General features: G+C 41.6%; 2 protein-coding genes across 2 annotated transcripts; one reads left to right on the top strand and one right to left on the bottom strand.

The window, feature by feature from the left end:
* Nucleotides 1–11524, bottom strand: LOC118421601 (surfeit locus protein 2-like). Its single transcript, XM_035828955.1, has 6 exons — nucleotides 11352–11524; nucleotides 9858–10027; nucleotides 9141–9244; nucleotides 8155–8325; nucleotides 633–736; nucleotides 1–310 (listed from the first exon to the last, which is right to left on the bottom strand). The coding sequence occupies exons 1-6, from the start codon at nucleotides 11439–11441 to the stop codon at nucleotides 209–211; spliced, it is 741 nt and encodes a 246-aa protein (XP_035684848.1). The 5' UTR covers nucleotides 11442–11524; the 3' UTR covers nucleotides 1–208.
* Nucleotides 11525–11538: 14 nt separating this feature from the next.
* LOC118421600 (DENN domain-containing protein 10-like) lies at nucleotides 11539–19886 on the top strand. The gene is made up of 7 exons (XM_035828954.1): nucleotides 11539–11715; nucleotides 12996–13192; nucleotides 13930–14158; nucleotides 14393–14504; nucleotides 15832–16040; nucleotides 17395–17489; nucleotides 19306–19886. The coding sequence occupies exons 1-7, from the start codon at nucleotides 11676–11678 to the stop codon at nucleotides 19480–19482; spliced, it is 1059 nt and encodes a 352-aa protein (XP_035684847.1). The 5' UTR covers nucleotides 11539–11675; the 3' UTR covers nucleotides 19483–19886.
* The last annotated feature ends 3582 nt before the right edge of the window (nucleotides 19887–23468 follow it).

The following is a 23468-nucleotide window of genomic DNA, read 5'->3' as shown; positions in this document are numbered from 1 at the left end:
TTGTCAATCATGCTTTTTTTATTCTTTTATTTGCTGCATCCTTGTTAGTGACATAATTCCAACATGTTTGGAAGAGATTATGACTTGTCCATCACAAGATCGTCCTCTTGAAAAAGTTCAATCTGATGATTCTACCCTTACGAACCCAAACGAACAATGCTCTGTTTAGGCAGTGTTGTTACTGGTACAAATTTAAATCCAGGTCACTTCAACGGCTACGCTTGGCTCCCCTTCCGTGGTTCTTGCCCGCATTTCTGGAAGTTGTGGACTTCTGATTGCCTCTCATTTTTTTCTGTGGCACTGAAGCCTCCTGTAACAAATAAAGATGAAACCATTATATGATAATCAGTATGTTGCCAAACAATGTACGCATTGTACATCACATGTATGGATTAGTCAAATAAAGATTAATACAGAAAACAATGTGACATTTTAAGGACAAAGCTATAAAGAACCAAAAACAAACATAAGATTTGTGTGTATGACACACGGTACAGTGTACGATTATGTATGGGTTAGTCAGATAAAGATATGATACAGAAAACAATGTGACATTTTAAGGACAAAGCTATAAAGGACCAAAAACAACCACAAGATTTGAATGTATCAAAAAAAAATTTCCACAATCCCACCTGATGTTTTCTCTTGCCTGTTGTTATAGTCTGGGTGTTGTCAGGGTTTTCAGCTCCATCAACTTCCATGTCATAGTCAGAATCTTCGGCTTCAAAGTACTTTGCTGAAAAAAAAAACATACATCAAATTTTGTAAATACATGTAAATGTAGACTCAGTACATCAACGTGCAAAATATACTCAAGGTTTCTTGCTCCAAGGCTTTTTCCAGCTTTTCTGGTATTTTTTTCATCGCACTCATTGCTTTGGCCGTTACATTTTACTTATAATAATCATGACTTAAAATAAAAACAACATCAGAAATGTAGCATCCACTATATTGTCCGTACCCCTGTAATCTTTATATACCCTGTATTGTCTGTACCACCTAGTACCTGTAATACCCATATTATATCCTCTGTATTGTCCGTACAGTCTGTACTCCCAGTAGTGTCTGTACCCCGTGTAGCGTCCGTATCCCCTGTAGTGTCCGTACCCCCTAGTAGTGTCTGTATCCCATGTAGTGTTGAATCAGATACAGTGTGTGTGTGTGTGTGTTTATTTGTGTGTACATACTTTCTGTCTTTGGATAAATTCAACATCCCAGGAAATGATAACCATTACTTGAGTACTATACTAAAGTTTATTTGCAAGTTCATGCCCGAGGGCTAATTGCAAGTGCATGGTATAAACACAGGAGATATACAAGTGACAATGAACAGTTATAAACAATATTCTACAATACTAGTGTTGGCTATTTGATTCTAATAATATATCAAAGAATGTTTAGACCATAGAAGCAATATTGTAGATACTCTAGAACACCAGCCTGGCTGGTCTATCATCAGATTACTAAACCCACCAATATATATATAGAACCCTTTTTAAACTCTGCTATAATTGTAAAGTCTGCTCTTGTACTGAGTTGGGTAAAAAAAAAAAGCAAAGGGCCGGCAGTTACTGTAGTGTAATACATGTACTAGTAGGTTAAGGCCTATGAAGACAAAATGTTGCGTTTTTGTTTACATGTGTAACAATGGGATTCAAGCATTACCAACGGACCAATTCAAATGGTCCGAACCCTTTTGGGATACCAGGTGATGGTGTTTGGTTAGTGAGCTGGCAGGCCTGGGTTTGATTCCCACTCCTAATGTGGGAACCACTGAAATGCAAGCTAAGGCCTTCCGAAAATAATTTCATCAGGTTGGTAGATCATAGGACATAAGAGTTTTCTGTTTTTTTGTCACTTGCTGACATTTTGATGCCTGAGTCAGACATCTTCCTCATACCTTCTAACTGGAGCTGAAGCGAAGGCCACAACAATGGCCATTTTTGTCCAAAAAGGCCCATGTACCGGTAGTTACTAGCTAAAGGGCTTTTGGGGTTTTTCAGCAGTTTGTTCATTGGGATTTTAACCTCCGTGTCATGTCAGCTGTAGTAAAAAAGCAGCTAAGACAATAACTTAACACAGAGCCCAGTCCAATTTGTGCTGGGGGAGGTTTTCGGCAACAATTATGGTCGACACTCTGGCAATTTTCAAATTCAGCGAGGTCCAGCTAATCTACAAATTTAGCCACTGTTCACTAAATTGTGACACAGGCTTTCTGCAATAACTGGCATGCAATCAGGTCAGGGCACTGCAGGATAAAAATGTCTTGTTTCAGTTTTACATTGAATTTCTTTGTAAGTTACACTTCCTTTGCAGTACCACCTTGCCGAAGATATATTGAAAAAAAAAACAACATATTAGTAGCCCTAATTTTTTCAGGGCTGAAATGGGAACACAACATTTAATTTTTTTCTAACTTAAATTCTTATAATCAGGCCATCTAAATCTAAATAGAGCCCCAACTTCAGTCAAATTACTCCCTGATCCTCATTTTGGCCCAATTGCTCAATAACATGTACATTCTTGTCAGATTTTACAATGGACCCAGAGTTTTGGAAAGAGGCCTATTGTACAACATCATTAACGTGCGAAAAGCATAAGCCACTAAACATGTCATGACTATTCAAAGCCTCAAACACAACATTATTACAAGCCTAAGGAATAAAACACAGTTGAAGGCTGACACCTGAACAACAAATTGCTGTTTAACTTAAAGTACTTTTCACGTTATTCTGAAGTTTTGATTATGATCATGATCACAACAAAATTACTAACAGTCTCCAAAACCTGATTACTGGATAGGTTTCCAACTGCTCGTGATGCATCACTATAAATCAGCTGTTCATTGTAGAACTCTTGACTACCCATTGTTCTATCTTTCTGTCTATCCATGAGCTGTATTATACATTATATGAGATGCGCTGTACTGACTTAAGGCTGTCTGTGAGGTCATGATCACACAGTGTTGTACAGAATTTGTGCTGTCCTAACAACTTTCAGGCTATCCATGAGCTGTGCTGTACAGCATGTGAGAATTTGTGCTATCCTAACAACTTTCAGGCTATCCATGAGCTGTGCTGTACAGCATGTGAGAACTTGTGCTGAGCCTGTCGTAACAACTTTCTGGCTATCCATGAGCTGTGCTATACAGCATGTGAGAACTTGTGCTGTCCTAACAACTTTCAGGCTGTCCATGAGCTGGGTTATACAGCATGTGAGAATTTGTGCTGTCCTAACTTTCAGGCTGTACCTGAGTTGTGTTGCACAGCTTTTAATTGTCTGTCAGTGGTGTGCTGTGAACCACTCCTGTACAGCACACTTGGAACATCCTGACCCTTGTCCACTCCGTAAGTGCCCCTGCTGTCTGTCCTTGAAGGATGACCCCTCTCATAGTTTGGTTCCGTGTAAGCCTGTGTTGGTAGTGATTAGGTGACTGGTTGGTTGACATTTGATATCTGTTGGTTACTGATATTTGTCAGTGACCTGCTCCTGTACCGCCTCTTGTAACTTCTTGGGGTCTGCATAGTTTGTTGCACAAGGCTGGATCTTATGGTCATTGCCTTGCTCTGGGTTGTCAGAGCAGGTTTTAGCATATGCATGAAGCTGTGGCCCTGGGTCTTCATCGTGGGTCACAGAATATGGCTGAAGCTGTGGCCCTGGATCTTCATCGTGGGTCACAGAATATGGCTGAAGCTGTGGCCCTGGGTCTTCATCGTGGGTCACAGAATATGGCTGAAGCTGTGGCCCTGGGTCTTCCTCGTGGGTCACAGAATATGGCTGAAGCTGTGGCCTTGGGTCTTCCTCGTGGGTCACAGAATATGGCTGAAGCTGTGGCCCTGGGTCTTCATCGTGGGTCACAGAATATGGCTGAAGCTGTGGCCCTGGGTCTTCATCGTGGGTCACAGAATATGGCTGAAGCTGTGGCCCTGGGTCTTCCTCGTGGGTCACAGAATATGGCTGAAGCTGTGGCCCTGGGTCTTCCTCGTGGGTCACAGAATATGGCTGAAGCTGTGGCCCTGGGTCTTCCTCGTGGGTCACAGAATATGGCTGAAGCTGTGGCCCTGGGTCTTCATCGTGGGTCACAGAATACGGCTGAAGCTGTGGCCCTGGGTCTTCCTCGTGGGTCACAGAATATGGCTGAAGCTGTGGCCCTGGGTCTTCTTCGTGGGTCACAAAATATGGCTGAAGCTGTGGCCCTGGCGATTCATCAATGGTAGTTGTCGCGTACGGTGCAAGCTTGCCGTTTTTCCCCTTCCCTGACACATCGACGTATGCTACAGCGTATGGCTGAATGTCATCACTGTTTTCTGACGTTTGGATGTTAGCAAAGGAAGTTGTTGCGTACGGTGCAAGCTTGCCGTTTTTCCCCTTCCCTGACACATCAACGTATGACACAGCGTAAGGCTCAATGTCGTCTTCTGATGTCTGGTCCTGAACAGGAGTTGGTTGTCTGCCTGTAGCAGTAGAGCCTCCATCCAACGGCGGCAGTCCGGTTGAGTTTGAGTAAACCACAGCGTACGGCTCGACCTTGTCGCTTCCGTCTGTTTCTGCATGTGCGTTGTGACGAGCCAAACCTGTGCCATGGCAAGGGTACAAGTAGACAACCACTGCTGATGCCAACACAAGGAGGATGGGCACAAAGACAGCAGTGATGATGGCATTGAAGTTTCGACGGTCATCGTGCTCTGTCACGATTGGGCCGCCAAGAAGAGTGACAGTGTCGATCCCTGCTGTATACTCGGAGCCTGCCATGCTGCTTGTGTACAGCATCTCTGTGGGAATGGCTTCATTGGTGTTAATGGTAAGAGGCCCCGTCATGGTGGACATTCCATCACGTCTACCGAACGTGTTCCTCTGTGGTGACTTGTCCGTAACGGTCTGACAGATGTCCTTCTTTATGGTGGTAAGGAGAGTTCCACATAGGTCAGCCGGCGATGCACACCTCAGGATGTCCGGAGAAGATATCTGCTCCAGGTCCGGTAGGTTGCAGATGAACCAGGTGAGATTCCCGTCACAGCTCAGCTTGTTGCCGACCATCATCAGACGCAACTTCTGGTTTTTGCTCAGACGCAGGACCTGGCTGTCGATCGTGGTGATGTGATTTGTTACCAGGCTTGCAAGCAGCAGTGCTTTGGGCAGCAGAAGTGCATTGACCGGCACGGAACGCAGGCGATTCATGCCCAACCCCAACCTGGCGAGGGCAGGTAGGCCACGGAAAGCATGTTGGGATATGACAGAAATGGCGTTCTTTTCAAGGTTCAAGTTGACCACCTTTACAAGCCCATGGAATGTGTCCGGTTCTGAAGACAAAGAAAAGAGAAATACATTTAATGGCCATGACTTCAATCAAGGTCAAAACAACATGCGCAGTTTTGATATTATTAGGTGATAGATACTTTTCACCATCAATGTCAGTCATATGACAATAAAGAAAATAAAAATCATCAAACAGACTGGAAAAGTTTAAACTGATTTGACCAAGGAAAGTGTGCTCTAAAAATTTGAGCAAAATCATTTGCATGAGTAATTTGGATATTAATTGTGCTTGTATGGAACATGATAATGCTAATTAAAGCCCAATTTTTGAACGTAGTAAATCTACACCAAAGTCTGATGGTACAACTGTAGGAGGGGTGGGAAGAAACGTTATCTGCAAACTTTCTTGTCAACTTTCCACATTTTATTGTCTTATCAGCACTAAAAAAAACTAAAATTCTTCCTAGCCTCCCGTCATTCAAAAATTGGTCGGTTGTATATTATAAGTTGCCTTTGCACAATATTTATATTAATGACCATGCCCAGCTTAGAACTGGTGGAAATGTTTAAAGTATTACATTTGTAGCTGTTACAATGTATGTATGAATAATTTTTTTCCTTTAATTTGTTTCCCCTTAATTTGGAAACATGCTGCATTTTTGTCTAAAATGTGGCCTTTCTTGTATTAGTTTATTGCTGATTCCTCCAGATTCAAAATTATATTTCATGAAAGACTACATAATTTTGCATAATACATGTATGCACACTAATTATATCATGATACTAAAGTGAGTCGTAAAACCAATAATTTGAACGTACCAAGACCGGAGATCCGGTTATCTTCAAGGTTTAGAGTGTGCACCAATGGGAGGCCTCGGAAAGCTCCTGGCTGTACCGTAGAAACGTTTGACTCTTCGATGTAAAGGTGCTCCACTTTTGGACTGTCGGGAAAGGACCGCTCCGGAATCGTAGACAAACGGAGATGCTTGATGAAGATCGTTACCGTGGCTTCGTGGAAGTCGGTCGGTATGGCGTCGAGACATGCGGGGAAGCTGTACGCTCCTCCGTATCCAAACCAGCTGCAGGGCAAGCCCGCCCAATTTTTATCCGGACAGCGACAGACAACGTTCCGTCCAAACACGGTGGAATGACCGCAGCCATCTGGGCAATGCAGTGCTTCACTTCCACATAGTGCCGTTGCCGGAAAAAGGAGCAGAAAACTCGAAACCAAGACCAAGGAGGGAAGCCGTGCCTCGTTTCCCGCCATCGTCATCAACTCTTAATGTAGACCGTTTGTGGAAAACAGTTGGCTGGATGTAAAAAATTGATAATTCATGCAATTTGCCCCTCTGTTCGGGAAATCTGAACTATGATATGGATGTTGCGGATTTGCAGATGACTTGCTTTCATCTTTAGGCCACAGCAAGTCAATTTTCTGGATGACATCCTTTGCAGAGTGCAAAAATAATGAGATAGTGTGAAAAAACAAACAAGATTGGGTGAAAAAAAACGAGATGGCTAAATTTCCAAAATACACACCATATTATGTTAATTTACAATTTGAAGTGACAAAACGTGGCATCACAACTAACAAGGCATTCATTCTTGTATTAAAGAAGTGAACTAGCATAGTAAAAGTGATACTAGTGTGGTACACTGGTAGCACTTAGCAAGCTGGCAACTACATTCACGGCTTCCATATTGGTGGCACGTTTACAACTATTCAACAAGTTTCACTTGTGCAACCATAGTCATGGCTACCTAACTAGTGTCACTTCTACATGTATGATTATTAGGCTACAACACAACATGTTTGCCTATTTCGGTCTATCTGACCATCCCTGAAGATCTTCTTTTTTTTTTCCTGAAATCAGGCAAAAATTCATGAGCGCACTGAAGTCATCCATAAAATTTACTTACTGTGGCCTTATTTCTATATTGTAGTAGTTTTGAATAAATATAAAACAATATTAGTTGAATTTAACCATGACTGTTATCAACCCCAGATCCTGTCAGACTCATTTCCTCGGTGCTGTGATACATATGGAAAAGGACTTCAAGGCCTAATACAACCATATGACTGTATTTCTGTACACTTTAATCCTTTCCAAACAAGTCCCAACTAAAGGAAAGCCACCAGTAGAACCAAATATGGTACCGCAGTAAATTTGCACACTGATAAACAATGGGTAGAAAACTGTAGGAAATATACATGTAGCTGGACGTGCCTGTTGGCTGTAGTTAACATATCTAACACCAAATTTATAACTTATCATTCCACCTGGCATAACACTGCTACATAAAAAACATTGTTATATAGAATCCGTCTCAAGCTTGTCTTCAACACCTACATTTTGTAAATATGTTAAGTGTGTATACATGTACCTCAGGCTAATACCATACTGATGCCGCCTTGCGACATCTCTTTAAATCACCCAGTAGTGTCAGTACCCCAGTGGTGTCCGTACCCCCAGTAGTGTTCGTACCCCCAGTGGTGTCCGTACCCCCAGTAGTGTCCGTACCCTCAGTAGTGCCCGTACCCCAGTAGTGTTCGTACCCCCAGTAGTGTCCGTACCCCCAGTGGTGTCCGTACCCCCAGTAGTGTCCATACCCCCAGTGGTGTCTGTACCTCCAGTGGTGTCCGTACCCCCTGAGTAGTGTCCGTACCTCAGTAGTGTTCGTACCCCCAGTAGTGTCCGTACCCCCAGTGCTGTCCATACCCCTAGTAGGGTCTGTACCCCGAGTAGTGTCTGTACCCCCAGTAGTGTCTGTACCCCTAGTGAGTCCGTACCCCCAGTACTCTCCATACCCCCAGTAGTGTACAAGTCAGTTGGGCCTGCTTATCACTCTTTGGACCCTTTTTTTTTCCTAGCCCTTATCCCTGTTTGGACCCTTTACCTGGGTACAGATCACTCATGCTGTCATCAGAGTCTTCTTCACTCTCACTGTCCGTCTCTTGAGTCTTTGAGAACTTTTTCTCAGCCGAGCTGTCGTCTAAACTCTCACTCCTCTTCTTGTTCTGCTTGCAGAGGGGGACAAACTTTTCCCCTGTCCTTTGGCATTCCTCCCCTGAAAAAAAGGAAGTCTGTGATGAATACGATGCACCATACGGAAAGATTAAATGTTTGTTTAGACAATTAAAAGTTACACCATAATGAAATCTTATCTCTATTTGTTTGGCTCTTAAATATTCTCCATAAAGGTTGCATTTGCCTGTTTTTCAAACTTCCAGTACATTCAGGCTGAAATGTTCAGGCTGGTTTTATGTTTATGCTTTTTATGGTTATCCCCTCACTGCAAACTCAAAACTACTACATCTAATCATTTACATAATAAACATTGTAAAGTATTGATAATACTTTAATATCATGATGCTGGAGGCACCTAGCTATTACATCAGACAAATACTTACAAAGCACAAATAGACCACAGACAAAATCTTTCTACATTGAAACAAGGAGCTTTTATTCAGAGGGTAGATATGGCAGTGGCAGTTCATCACGCTGTCACAGTTCTGTCCCTGTAGGACTTAGTGCGCCAGTAGACGAGAGGGTGGAGAAGGAAGTGCACACCCCTCCTTCACCTTAAAAAAAAAAAGTCACGTGCAGGCCAGGCAGACTGGTCGTCTAATCAACCTGTCTGCCTACCATTGATCTTTGGATACAAAGAAACAGCCATCATCACTGCCATAAGCAACTGTTTTGTTCCTTGCTGAGTTGCTAGTAGGTGGTTTCTGAACGGTGCCAGTACCAGTACCAGTACGGAAAATTCAGGTCCAGGTCCGCTTCAGGTTCAGAGGATCCTTTCCAAGAAAAAAGGTTTTGTAACCGGTACACTGTACTGGTTCTTACCCTAAGTCTATGACAACTGTACTAAGTACTTACATCTCTCCAGGGCCTTTTTGTACCTCCTGCCGTTGACATGGCGGTACACAGCGCTGGGTAACTTGTTCAGATGTCGGAGCGTTAGCGTACAGAACAACTCATGTCTGGAAAAAAAGCAGTCCAATCATGCAAATCGAAGCATGGAGCCCCAGGGGTCATACTGTAACGTAAATACGGCCTGGTTTTGAGTTTGACTTTATTGCACTTTTTATAGAAGTTTATAGAAGTGCTAGTAGTAGAGCCATTTGTTTCTCTAAAACAGTTATCAGGCTTGCTTACCTAAACAAGGACACATTACAATGGAAATTACTTGCATTATCACTAAACATTAATTTTACAAGGCATACAAGGTCTAAAATGTGATAACTAAATCATACCTAAATTTACCCCCTAATATATATCAAAATCATAACTTCAGATATATGTTTATACTGCATTTTTATGTTTTATAAATTAATTTGAAGTATAACCAGGTTTTCTCTCTGAGCTGTGGATTTTTTATAGTGGTTATTTCAAGGAATGATTTGTAAATTTCTGAAAATGTTTTGGCCAGCCTAAAAACAATTACAAGAAAAAAAAGATAATCCCTACCAATGACCCTAATTTTCTGAAACAGGAAACACAACATTTTTTTTCTAGGCCTTAAACCACCAGTAGATCTGCCTGGAGATCAATTATGGCAGATAGAAACAATCTAATGCGTTGACTTGTACATACCGTCTTTTTGGTTTGTTGTTGGGTATGATGTGAGGTTCGAATTTCTTGTAGTCGAAGCTGTCCTCTGTCTTAATCCCCGACACCAGGTTCTTGTACTTTTTACCGTTGGCGTACGTCTGAAGCGACGGGAGGTGGTAGGGCAGCTCATGTCCGGTTAGGGTACAGAGGACCTGTAAGATAAAAGCAACAAAAATGGTCGAAAAGGAAGTTATTTAGATCTCATAGATCTACGACAATTAGCCTGTATTATTGGGTTTGATTTATCATGTGCCTTTTATGTCAAACCTATGCTATAACGTTTGATATGGGTTATCGACTGGGTTATCACATGGGTCTCTACAGGCTTCCATGAAATAATTGAACAAACTTCGTGTGTGCAGCTTGCCTCAGAGTACCAACCGATTTCTACTGGGGCTCCTTGCACTTGCTGCTCTAATAGTAATATTAAAGCCAATATTTTTAGGGCACCGACAGAGTGAGTGAAACTGGATGGCATTCAATCAAGTTTGCACCTACCAAAAATTTGAATACTCAATTAGGACATTGTTATATTTGCTGTTGTTAAAATTTTTGGTCCAAATAAGCCCTTTTACAGATCTAGATGTTAGAGCGCATGTGCAACAACAGGAATTTTAGGTAATATAATAATAATAATAATATCGGGTGTATTTTGCAGCCAGTAGGTACCCAAAGTGAGGGTAATGAGGCTGTTTAACGTGGTCGAGGCACCTCCTCGAGCACGGGACCCCTATTTTACGTCCCTCCTGGAAGACGATTTCGTGGAAAGCTTCGTGAGGTAGCAATCCCGACGTCCTTGGTTGGTCCCCCATCCAAGCACAAGTAACTTCCGAGATCGAGAGATCGGGTGTACCAACGCGCCACGCGGCTGTCCTGAAATTGAATTCAATTCCGCCTGGACATTGTTACCCCAAGGAGCTTATATTCAATATAAGCTCCTTGGTTACCCTTTGACATACATGTATTTAATACCTAGAATTCCTGTCGCTGCACATGCGTTCTGACCTCTGTGTGAAAGGGCTTATTTTCTCAAATTCTGTCTCGTCATGTGGCGTTGAAACTTGTTTTCTCGGGTGGGTAAGACGTGAATAAAATACAACCTTGCGTATACGCGTATTAGCAAATTATGGTACCTCGGGTGATACGGAATACACCATGTTGTACTCGAGAGTTAAACATTTACAGCCGCACGTGTAACGGTGTATTATGATATCAGATGATGACCTGTAGCTAAAACCCATGCATAAGATGGCCTCATGTATCATGAGTGAGCTATAGGCGGCGGCCTCAAGCATCAAACCACTGTCAATAAAACAACTCAACACAATATCGAAAAGGGAAGGGGTGAAGAAGAATATGTCAACAACGACCAGACGTAAACAACAACAACATTTAATATTATTCTAATAAAAGCTATTCTTCTTTTTACGAGTATATACAAGTAAGAAGTATAAACACAACAATTCGCTATCTTACTCTTGTAGACTCCGGAAGGATCTGAAATCCCGGATGAGACGACACAAAATCCCGGACATCGGCTGGCACGTTTTCACTGGGCGCCGCCATGTTGGGGTCATCTCAGGTCAACAGGAGGGTCTAGATGACGTATTTCTGTTACCCAGTTATCCACTTATCTTTCTTGACCCACCCTCAACTTTACTTTCACATAAAACAACTTTGTCAATTGATATTTTTGACTTTAAATCGGTATAAATGCCCCAAATGTGGAGTTGAAGTTTCATAAAAGTGACGAAGTTTACCTTTACAGTTCCCCCACAAACTCCATACAGACCCTTTAAGATGGCGGCGCTTGCTGACTTAGTTGCAGCATCTCTCATAGGTAAGATTTGTCAAGTTCTTACGTTAAACAACACTTTTAGATTCATCATTTCTGACAAGATATACTTCTAGTGATAATAATTGTCTTCTCTGACTTTAAAATTGTTTTCTTTCGTTAAAAAGTTGTATTTTTGCTGGCAAAGTCCAGATAAACAAATAAAATGGGGAGGGGCCAAAGTTCCTCCTTGTGAGTTTTTGTTCATGATAACCTTAATTTTGTCAAGGATGTAGAAAGATATTTGTAAAACTGAAATTGTGTGTAAAATACAACACGGTGTATTCCGTATCACCCGAGGTACCAGCCCGACTGCGGGTAGGGATCACCGGAATGGCGATCCGATCCGCGGGAGGGCTGGGACAGAGGGTGATGTGGAATACACAGTGTTGTACTATTTCATTATATGAAGTTGAGAAAATATGGTGCCCATGAACAAAACTGTTTACAACAGCAATGTTCTAACGTCCGAATCAGGTATTCGAATTTTCGACCGTGCTGCACTTGGTATGCTCGAATTATTCGATGGAAGCCTGTGTGATAAAACTTCAAATCCTGTATGATATGGCTTTTTATCACCCAGTCCGGAACACCTGTATCGAACGTTATTGCCGCCCAGTGGGGCCGCGTGGCGCAGTGGCAGCATATTCGGCTGGAGACCGAGAGGTTGCGGGTTCGAATCCTACTGCAGTGTCACCGATCTTGTGCCCTTGGGAAAGGCACTTAACACGACTTTCCTCACTTAACTCAGGTGTAAATGAGTATCTAGCTGCGCCATGGCACAAGGGGTAGGAGGAACCCCTTACATCCTTGGTTGGCAGTCCTCCTAGGAGACGGATACTCCGAAAAACAAAGCTGCATCTGCTGAAGCCGTACGGTGTCATACAGTTCTGTCCCTGTGAGACTTAGTGCTCCAGTAGACGAGAGGGTGGAGAAGGAATTGCACACCCCTCCTTCACCATAAAAAGTCATGTGCAGGTCAGGCAAAACAGGTAATGCCTGTCTGCCTGCTCATCTGTCGAACCGACAGGAGAACCATAAAAAAAAATGACATAAGGATAAAAGACAACACGGGTTATTTCGTATTGCCCTTGGTCCCAGCCCTCCTGCTGGTCAGGCCGTACTTTAGGCGATACTGCGCTATTGCCCCGTATTGCTTCGCCCTCCAACACTGTGCCTTACACACAGTGGATAGCAACCCACTGACCTTACAGCCATAAAAATGCTACAGGACTATGATGTTTACCTCTACTTTTACCTTATGTTTTATGTTTGTATACATCCAGAGAGAGACACGAGTGGTGATGTGTTATGGACGTGGTCGTACCCATCGGTCAGTCAGCAGCAGAGAGATGTGCTGACCAGGAAGTCCCAGCTGGCGGCCGACCCGGCGAACATCCCGTCGTTTGTGTACGGTCAGTGGCACCGACAGTGGTACTACATCAAATCATCACAGGTTCAGGATGGAGACCCACTACCTAAGGTACAATACTATAGTTCTGAGCTCGAAATGCTGGATGCATGTGCACATTGGGTGCACCTGTAACAGTGATGTTCAAGCGCTGCCAAACTGACCACGCCAACAGCTCTGAGCTTTGTGGTTTACACGATGGATTTGTGATCTGCCGGCCCGGGTTTGATCCCGGGTGTCGGCATGTTGTTTCTTTCTGTTTCTACTCTCCTAGTGTGTCACTGATTTGCATGACGGCCCTGTGAGTAACAGGCTACTAGTAGAGATGTGCCATACAGGGATATCAAACTCGGAGATTCGAGTACAAATCTAGAAAAGAAAAGGGGGAGTAGTGTAACAGTGGGGTTTAAGCACCTTTTCAGTGGGTGCAACGGTTTACCCAAATATTTTTGTAGGTTTATTTTTCTGACATTGTACTTTATTTCATGTTTTGCAACCAAAATTTTTTTTTGGTGCACCCTATTCTCTGGCGCACCTACTGTATTTTCTCAAATAAAGTACGCACTTTTGAACTTTTCAAAATTGAAAACTGAAAAGGTGCTACAAGTTGTTGCCAAAGTTGGAGTGCATAATGGTTTTAGGTTATTGCATGGATACATTGGATAAAGAGCCTAAATAAATCACACTTCTAGGAAGGATGCAAAGCATATAATATTGGTGTTGTCTTACCAAAGGAACTGTCTAAACATGATTTACATAAGAGTGACGTTGCATATAATCCTAATAAGTTAGTAATCCTGTTTTTCTAGGTGACGCACTTTTCCTTAGTCATCATCTCCAAGGACTTCAACCCTGAGAAGTACGAGACTTTCTCCCGTATCCTGTGCAAGGCGTACAGTAGAACGGGCAGCCCCGCCGCCATGCTACAGTTCTATCTCGCTGTCGTCACCAGGGGGTCGTGTCAGAGCGAAGAAAACGGTACCTTCCTGGTAAAGGAGTTTGACCCAAGGAAAGCGTACGCTGCGGGGTCAGTCAAAGGTAGGACCACAAACATTGTAAGGACCTTATATAATCTGACAATCAGGCCACATTGATTTGATTATGTGGATTGTGTCGTCTCTCTCATAACCAGTGGAATGATAGCTCATCTGTTCTTTGTGTTCGTTACTAAGCAAAACTTGTTCAAGATCACTTTCACAAAACCTTTTGCACAACTTTTATCTGTGACGGTGGTAAAATTTCTGTCTGTGTGGTATGTACTGTCTACTGCAGATATAGTGAACAGGTTTGGAGTGGAGAGTATACTCATCTACACAGCCATACTCCTGAAGAAGAAACTTGTTGTCTACCATCCGCACCTGGACGGTCTTCTAGAGACAGTCAGGTAGGTCAAAGGTCAAGTGCAGGCCTGTGAGAGGCAATAATTAGGCTATGTTGATTACTAGTATATTCAACCCAGGACCTCAATCATTGAGGTCCTGGGTTAAATATACTGCATGTAGTAATCAACATAGCCTAATTGAGTCAATGTATGCAGTAAAGTAAGCCGTTTGGAAAGCCCCACCTACTGAGTGGTTAAAGGGGCATTCCACTCCACACGGGAGTGTTATTTTCCGATAGATATTCATTTTAGGAAGTGATAACTGCATACTACTTCACATTATACGATAAAGTACCCACTTGCTCCGCATGCCTCAAAAGCATTCAGTCTTCTACTAAACTCCCCAAGTACCATCTAATTGAATAAATCCTATGGCTGAATAAAATGCAGAACTTTTAGTTAAGGTTACCTGTTACCAAACTAATTTCAGGTTCGCTAAGAAATTTCGTATTGTTCTTGTATTCTTTGCTATCTTAAGAGAAATTTGCCTTCTCGGTGTGCTCAGCGTACCTCATTTATTCCGAAAATATGTACGATAAACAAAGTGTCTATGCCTATAGGGAATGCATGGGTAGGGTCTGCATGGGTTTAGTGAGTGTCATTATTGTTTTATAAAACACACATCACGTAATTCATCCCAAGGTGAATTCCACAAAATTCGGCTGATTGTGTATTCATTGACACATTATTTATTGGAAAACAAGACTCCCTTCTGGAGTGGAATGCCCCTTTAAAGAAGTGCAGCTTCTAAAAGCCAAGCATTTTGATCTATGTTTGGTCTTTTGCACATCAAGTTCTATGTAAACTGTTTCCACTTTTGATTAGGAAAACATTGTGTGTTTTGAAAGTGTAACCTTAAGCTACACCTACTGATAGGTTACAGAATTGCAGTTTCCAAAAAGGCAAGCATTTTGATCTAGTTTGGTGTGTGGACTATTGTATACGCAGGTTGAAAGTAAACTTTCTGCCTTTCAGTAGTAATTTTTTTTATGTTTTGAAAGTGTAATCTAGTCCCACCTACTGACTCGTTAAAGAAATGCAGTTTCCAGGAAAACAAGCATCACAGGTTAAACTGTTTCTACCTTAGAGCAAGGAGCTTTTGTCAAAGCTGATAAAGAAGCCCTGTCCCTCTCCTTCCACTGCCTTTCACCTCCCCAACCACTGTCAAGTACCCATTTTTACATCTGGGTGGAGTGAGGAAAGTTGTGTAATTTACCTTTCCCAATGGTACAAGATTGGTAACATGACAGGATTCAAACTCAGGACCCCTGGGTTCTGAGCAAAACACCCTACAATTATTTCTTTCAAATGTCTTGCATCTTATTTTCAGAGCATTCCCAGCCTTTGTGTGGCACAGACAGAACTGGAACATCCTCTACACAAATGTTGAGCTTGTAGAAGAGGAGTTGGAGGATCTAAAGTCGTGTGGACACTACATCGCAGGGTTCACTGACCCCATGGTAGAGAGTAGAGCGGACTTGTATGACGTCTTCGTGAACCTTTCGGACGGCGAGATATCGGTAGCACCTCACGCTAAAGGTGTGGTGTGAACACTTCCTAATGTATCTGGGCATTGCAATGCAGATACAGTAACTGGCAGAACAATTCAATACAAGTACAGCTAACTAGGAAACTGGTTATATAGAGTTCGGTGACCTCATACCTCCATGAATATCTAGAGCTTTTGTAAATTTTATGCGATTAACTAACATTAACATAATTTATGCATGGTGTTGTTCATCAGAGTAACGTACACATGTCACAATAAGTAATACAATTCCGATCATTGATCATATTTAAAAGAGGTTTGGCAATTCTTACACAAATTATGCAAATAAGTTCCCCATTACCATATTTGATATCTGATTAAATTGCACCTATCATAATTAACATGTGTTACATTTATTGAAGTCCAGTTATTGAAAACAATGAAATTATACAATTTCCTCATTAATTATGCAAATTAAGTACTCATTAGCACAATATGTATATCATTATAAACGTCTTTGCCTAAGCTACCTGCCTAAAATGATGTCAATTCGTCAATCCTTTCTGCAGTTATCCTCTTTGGAATGTCTTGACAAAATCGCCCCTGCAGTTCCGAAATCAAATGTTAGGGGGCTGAAACTTGCCCCACTTTAGCATGACACTGCATGCTATCTAACACACGAATCTCAAGACCATATCATGTCCGGGACAAGAGATACATTGAAAAAACTGCTATGAAAGAATTATCTCATAAATCATGCAAATGTACTTTTGTATTTTGCATAATTAGTATCTTATCTTGTACAACATTGTCTAAGGTACCTACATACTAAAAATCATGAAAATCCGTTGTTCCCTTCTTGAGTTATCCTCTTCAGAAGTTTTTGACAAAAATGCCCCTGCTATCCCAAACCCAGTCGCTAGGGGGCCCAAACTTATGTCACTTATTCCTGAGCACGAGAGCTATCTAACACTCAAAAATCGTGACCATAGCATGTTCAGAACACGAGATAGCAAAAACCGGAGGTTGCGCTGCAGTACCAAGGGAAGCCGCTAGGGGGCCCAAAATCTAATCATTTCCAGCTTTCATCACACCCTACCAACACACCAAGTATGAAACCAATCCATCATGCCGTTCTTGAGTTATCTTGTTTACACACACACTCACACACACACACACAGACAAACGCAGGGTAAAAATTAAATATAACCTCCATGACATTTCATGGAGGTAAATATCACTCAAATGTAAATCAATTTTGGATGGTTCCCTATGGTATGACTGTCACAATACCATTGGGAAAGCCACTGTTATTGACCTTTTTGCAACAACATCTATATCAGTTCTTATTTTCATGATGTTAGGCCATTTGATATACTTCTTTTCTCTCATTTCCCCTCCCAGAGTCCATGGCAATGGGCAAGATCCACAAAGATATCGCCATGGCGATGGTACAGTGTGCAGAGGATGATGGGATGGAGAACCAACAGGTCATCAAGGTGAGTCTGACCATCATGGAATGAGGTAATGATTCAGACAGAATGTGTCTTATAATCACTCTGCAATATCACAAAATTATGCAAAAGTAAATAGACAATATAGAGAGAGGGTTTAGATTGTTACATATTACACTTTAGTATTACATGTAGTAGATGTTTGTGTTGTCTACCTATCTCGATTTTTTGTCATAAACATACAATCAACATGATCAAGAAAAAGCAAAAACTATTAATCTTGAAATATTTGCAACTTTCATGGTGCCTTCCCACTGGCAGCTAAATTGTTTCTGTGCTACAGTACTTTTTTTTTTTACTATAGATATGCAAACTTAAATCATGGACAAAATCTCCTATTCACACCTAAAGTGGAATTAAACTCCAAGAAAAATTAATGAATTCACAGTCACTCACTCACTCACTCACTCCTCACTCACTCACTCACTCCTCACTCATTCACTCACTTATTCACTCATTCACTCACTCCTCACTCACTCACTCACTCGCTCACTCGCTCACTCACTCACTCACTCACTCACTCACTCACACTCACCACTATCCTCAGTTTAGTAAGCAAAAGTATTGAGCCAGTGCATGGTCACTACAGAGGATGATATACAGGTCATCAAGTTCTACAGTCAAAGTTACAGACTAAGGCACTGTTAGCATTGTTTACATGAACATAGGATTTCAAGACATACGTTGGAGTCAGATACTAGTACTTAACCATACAGTTTCCTTTGTAGCGAAATGGGCCATTCTCAGTTTTCTGTACCATGCAGTACCTGACACATTGAAACAAGACACATATTAGGTGCCATCACCTTTGACCTTATGCATGTGCCTTTAAAACCTTGAACTAGCCTTTTTTCTGCTTTATTTTTGGTATAACGTCCCTCCTTCCCTCAGAAAATCAACTGTCTGAACATCTGCAATCCTTTATGGTGAGGTTGTCAACTGCCTTTTCCTCTGACCTCATGGATGATAAGGTCATTGACCCCCATCTTGTCCCCAAATACCCGTAAGGAGGTGACCTTTAATACCCCGAGCTTACGTCTTAAGATCCCCTCATTGTCATTAGCCCTGCCAGAAGATGAAATGCTTCTCCCAAATAAGGTGCCGTGCTCTCCTTCAGCCAGTGTCCTCTTGGGTCTGTCTACTTCTATTCTTTCCCTAGCCTTAAGGTCAGGCTTTGCTAATTTGGTGAAAGCAACAAGGTAGGTATTTTATCTTTGACAGTGATAAAGTATGCCTGCGGGTTTGTGACCTACATAAAAGATGACTGTGTCCTTGTTGTTGTCCTCTCTGTGTTTTGCTGGCTGCAAAATGTTTGATACTGTTTGTAATGTTAGGTCAAACATAATTTTTGGTTGGGTTGTGTGTTGTAATGGCAGGGCATTTGGCTCACAAACCAGAAGTCATGGGTTCGAATTTGTTAATACTTGCCACTGATGAGTGATGTGCACTTGGGAAAGGCACTTTTCATGGCTTTCTTCTCAGGTGAAAATGAGTACCAAAGCTTTCGTTGTGTTGGTCCCTCATATGGAAATTGTCCAATACATTATACCAGTCCCGTGTTTGAAGAGAACCGTACCTCAAGCACGAGTAGTTGAGTCCTTCCCAGTGTGAGTAATTCAAAAGTCAAAACCTTTAGTCCCATGGCCGCTCCTGGGGAAATAACTGTTGTATTGAGGTCACCTGCCAAATGGCAGCTGCTCCAGACCCTTGCGATTTTGCGTCGCATATTGTGAGCTGCTTGCCCCTGGCTGCAAAGAGAGAGTAGTCAGCCCACCAAATAACATTTTTCCATCTTCCATAGGAAATTGCAGTGAAAACAAAAGAGCTGCTCAACAAAGTCAAGTCGTTGGCCACCCCTGCAGAGGAAGGGGGGAAACCCCTCATCACCCTGGATGCCTTGAGAGAAAGAAAGATGGCGCCGGCCAATGAGAACTTCCTGTTCAGCCTGGCAGCAGCAGAGGGACTAGCAGAGCTCTGATACGAACAGTGTGATTGGATAAAAAATAGAGTCCGTAAAGTTGATTTGTAAAATATATTACAAGCTGATGATTATGACAGAAATTGTAACAGTATTATCTAAATGGGAAAGTACATGATATTGTATAAAATTTAATGTGAAATTTCATACTATTCAGTAGTACTAGTAGTTTAAGAATAAGGCCTGGAAATTTTGAAAATGAATCGAGTTAAACTTTCCCAAATCAGCAACCATTGTTGAAAATGTATTAACTGTCATACATAAATGTTAACGACTTATGAGTACAGTGAATTTGTATTCCAGCTTATTAGAAGTTGTTGTTATAGACTTTTAAGTACACCATTAACCAGACAAAGTGTTATCAAAGTTTAACATTAATTTTGAACACAAAAATCGGAGCCAAATTTTTTCCTTACCAACTCTGTCAAGGAAGAAGCAATATACTGCTTCTGTGACATCACATCATGTAGATAGCACATGTGACTTGGTGAGCAGTGGATCATAAGTTGCAGAAAGTCTATGGCACCCCCGTCTCTGTTGAGGGATGGTTGATGCCTTGATCTTAAAATTAGATTTGGGTAAGTCCAACTTTTATTGTCTGAAATTACAGTTAAACTTTCAGCCAGAATGACTTTTACCAATACAGATGAACTTTCACGTTACACAAGTTTTGTCAATGTTGAAAACAAATAGTTGCTGTTTGTTTTACAAAAAGACAAACAGTTTCTGTTTTAAAGGAATTAAGTCACTTGGAAATAGCAAGGACATAAGAGAGAAATAGAGTTATGTTCTTGGACAGACTTCTCAGTTCTCTGATATACAAGCTATAGGAGGATTGGAAAATGAAGGGAATGTATTTCGCATTTCAACACCTTTGATAACATTGGAACATATTAATAAAAATTGCAAGTTATGCAGAATGAGACTTAAGTTGTCTGTGTTTCTGTATGGAATAAAATAGGAATCAGTTATATCACTTGGAAAAGTCTAGCCTCAAAAGTGTACCACAACATACATATAGAGATTCCCACATAATTTGCATATCAGAGACAGCTTATTAGGCATGATAGGCTATTAATTCATTGTTCTTATGAGGCAAAAACTTATGGCCGTATTTAGTACTATTAAGTGCTTTCACTTTGATGCCAGAATGAATAATTTTTCACTGACATATAGATCATAAATTTGTAGGTAGAGGTTAGGCCAATGACACTTGTTGGACCCCACAGGATCATTTCTAAACTAAGGACACACTGAAGGATAACATCTATATCTCCATTGATTTTTGCATGCTCTTGAATAAAAAGACTGGCCACATGTGACCCAAGAGCATCCCTTAAGTCAATCAGAATTTTATGCTTGCCAGAGTATCTGCTCTCCTTGGTTAGGGGGCCCATGGTCAGGGCCTGGAGCCACAGCGCCCTTGTTCCCCTCTTTAAACAAGGGCACTGTGGCTCCAGGCCATTCAAACTAAATAACAATAAAAACATTATTGAACAGGCGTTGTCTCTTATTATCTCACAGTCTTACTGGAGGTGAACGCAAGACAAACCAAGCCTGGAAAAGAATGGTGTGGATTTTTAGTCCTGTGGATTATAAGGAACATCTTTTGCTGTTGGTGTTTTTTTTTTCGTTTTTTGCCCTTCTGCATTAGCTTTATTTGTGATCACCAGAATATGGCATCCATAAAATTAAGTGAGTGTAGCCTTAGGAGAGTATTGACTGTAAGACAAGGTGACATTGAAATGCTAAAATTAATGACTGACATTTAAAGGCATTTCCATTCTTTCATCTGAGACTGGACGACATACACTGGCCTTTGGAGGATGGATTGATGGATAGAAATGTTTCCAAACAGGCATGCGCACAAAATACCATTAAAGCTTGTCACAAGCCAGGACTTCGCTGCAAATTAGGCATCACAGGTTCACTTGCGATGATAAATTGTCGTCTTAGAATGGTAGTCCCAAGCAAAGGTTGACTGGGAAAATCGTGACCTTTTCCTTATATGCCGTCTTTTCTGTCAAAATAAAGGGTATGTCACCCCGTGAGGGGTGGTATAACCCCAACGGTGCTGTAATACACAGTATGACTCTACTACTACTACTTTTCTGTTAGCTAGCCAGAAAAAGGATGGCATAGAAGAAAAGGGTGCAGTCACGATTTTCCCATCAACCTGTGCTTGGAGAGATACAACGCTTTTTTCGAATTTTGAGGCCATATCTGCAGTTGGTTGCTACCTATCCACTGTGTCTTGGGCACATGCAGCACTAGAAGGCAGACTCACAAGAGCATTTGTAGTTGAAAACATACCATTTAAGCACGGTTGGACAAGTACTACATAAAACTTGCCCGAAACAACTTTACACTTTCCCGAAATTTAGATGACACTTTTCTATGTATTTTCACTTCCATCGCAAACGGCTCCTTTATCATTGGCTCTATTTTTTCTGTGCTGACCAATGCATTGTGCCATGGCAGAGAAAAGTTAAAAGTTTATGAAGATCTTACTTGCCCGATCAGGCAAGTGAGGGTAACTATAGGACACTTGCCGGGCCAATCGGCACTCTCACTTGCCTGGGACAGTTAGTGTATACTTATCCCACCCAGCAAAAGTCACGAAAAAAAACATGGAAAACACAGCCTTTTTGGCTAGTCAACACGCTATAACGTTACAATTCGCCAAGCCAAGAAATCGAGTCAACTCCCATATGCATGCAAGACAAATCGGAGGAGACGGAATTTGAGTGTTTATACTCGGCAGCGTTTGTGCATATTTACCAAGCCCTCGGGCACTGATAAATTTCATGCAAATATTTTTGTCTGTAGATCCGCCAAACTTTGATAAACATAGACGGCGTGTGTTGTTTTATTCTTCCAACATGCTGCCAACATGATTAAAAACAAAGTTAACAGGCTGTTCCTAACTATCTTATGAACTTCTTATGCTAATTCTGTGCGGCACACAACTGAAGAGAACCAGTTACTGGCTCTGATGAGGCAATAGGTCATTGACCGCGCGGGGCAAACACTTGTGTTTTGAAAAGGCCACAGCAGGTAAATTGTATGGATGACATCAACGCGCAATTTTTGCTTTAGAAAAAAGACGGTCAAGATGATAAGAAAGTACCAACATGGGAAATGAGTTGTAGTATAATGATTGTTCATGTAGAGGTCACTGGTGACACTTGCGAGGTACCTTTGACAGTAGTTAACGTTATAGAAGTGAAACTGGTTGGATAGTTGTAATGGTGACCACCAATAGGAAAGCCAAAAGTTTCCAACTTGGTAGGTGGTACTAGTCTACCACTACTAGTGTCACTTTTATTACGCTAGTGCACTAGATCTTGACTACATGAATGAATGGTTGTGCTACCAAGTTTCGCACTTCAATATCCTTGTCATAACGTTTGTAAGATCTTATAATGCCGTCCGACTATTTTTTTTAATTTAGCTATCTTGTTTGTTTTTTACCCATCTTTTTTTGCATATCTCAGTTTATATATATTATCTCATTATTTTTGCGGTTCGTATAAATGTTATCCATAAGATTTACTTGATGTGGCCTGAACAATCTATCCGACATGTCAGCTAACAAGAGCTTACCGCGAAGACACACCCCCAGTCTAAGAGACACACCCACCAGAGCCAGAGGGTAGTATAAACATCAGTCTGGGTACTGGATTTATCATATAGTTTTGTGCACAACACATTGCAGTACCCGCAAACAGAACGTTGTCATTCATGTTTTGCTCAGTCCTGAGTAAATGAAGCATTTAGATTTGATTCTAGACTACTAAAACATCAAGGGAACTTCTCACCGGCAAGGACGTTACCCTTATGGCCTCACGTGGTCAATCGTGCACGTGGTCTGGTTCGATGGAAATAGCCCCCGGGGAATTCAACCAATAGCATCACTCGTCTCTTACGTCAAAGTCCAATTTCTATGCGGCAAGAATAGTAGACGTGATCTGATTGGTCAATAT

Source organism: Branchiostoma floridae, chromosome 8 (genome assembly GCF_000003815.2).
Source record: "Branchiostoma floridae strain S238N-H82 chromosome 8, Bfl_VNyyK, whole genome shotgun sequence".
In the NCBI taxonomy this organism is placed as follows: domain Eukaryota; kingdom Metazoa; phylum Chordata; class Leptocardii; order Amphioxiformes; family Branchiostomatidae; genus Branchiostoma; species Branchiostoma floridae.
This window is presented reverse-complemented; position numbering and strand designations above follow the sequence as displayed.

Coding starts and splice junctions, on each gene's coding strand:
- LOC118421601 (XM_035828955.1), bottom strand. CDS start 11,441: ATGGCGGCGCCCAGTGAAAACGTGCCAGCCGATGTCCGGGATTTTGTG. Junction 10,028..11,351: donor TCCTTCCGGAGTCTACAAGA/GTAAGATAGCGA, acceptor TTTATCTTACAG/GTCCTCTGTACCCTAACCGG. Junction 9,245..9,857: donor AACAACAAACCAAAAAGACG/GTATGTACAAGT, acceptor CTTTTTTTCCAG/ACATGAGTTGTTCTGTACGC.
- LOC118421600 (XM_035828954.1), top strand. CDS start 11,676: ATGGCGGCGCTTGCTGACTTAGTTGCAGCATCTCTCATAG. Junction 14,505..15,831: donor GGTCTTCTAGAGACAGTCAG/GTAGGTCAAAGG, acceptor TCTTATTTTCAG/AGCATTCCCAGCCTTTGTGT. Junction 16,041..17,394: donor GGTAGCACCTCACGCTAAAG/GTGTGGTGTGAA, acceptor TTCCCCTCCCAG/AGTCCATGGCAATGGGCAAG.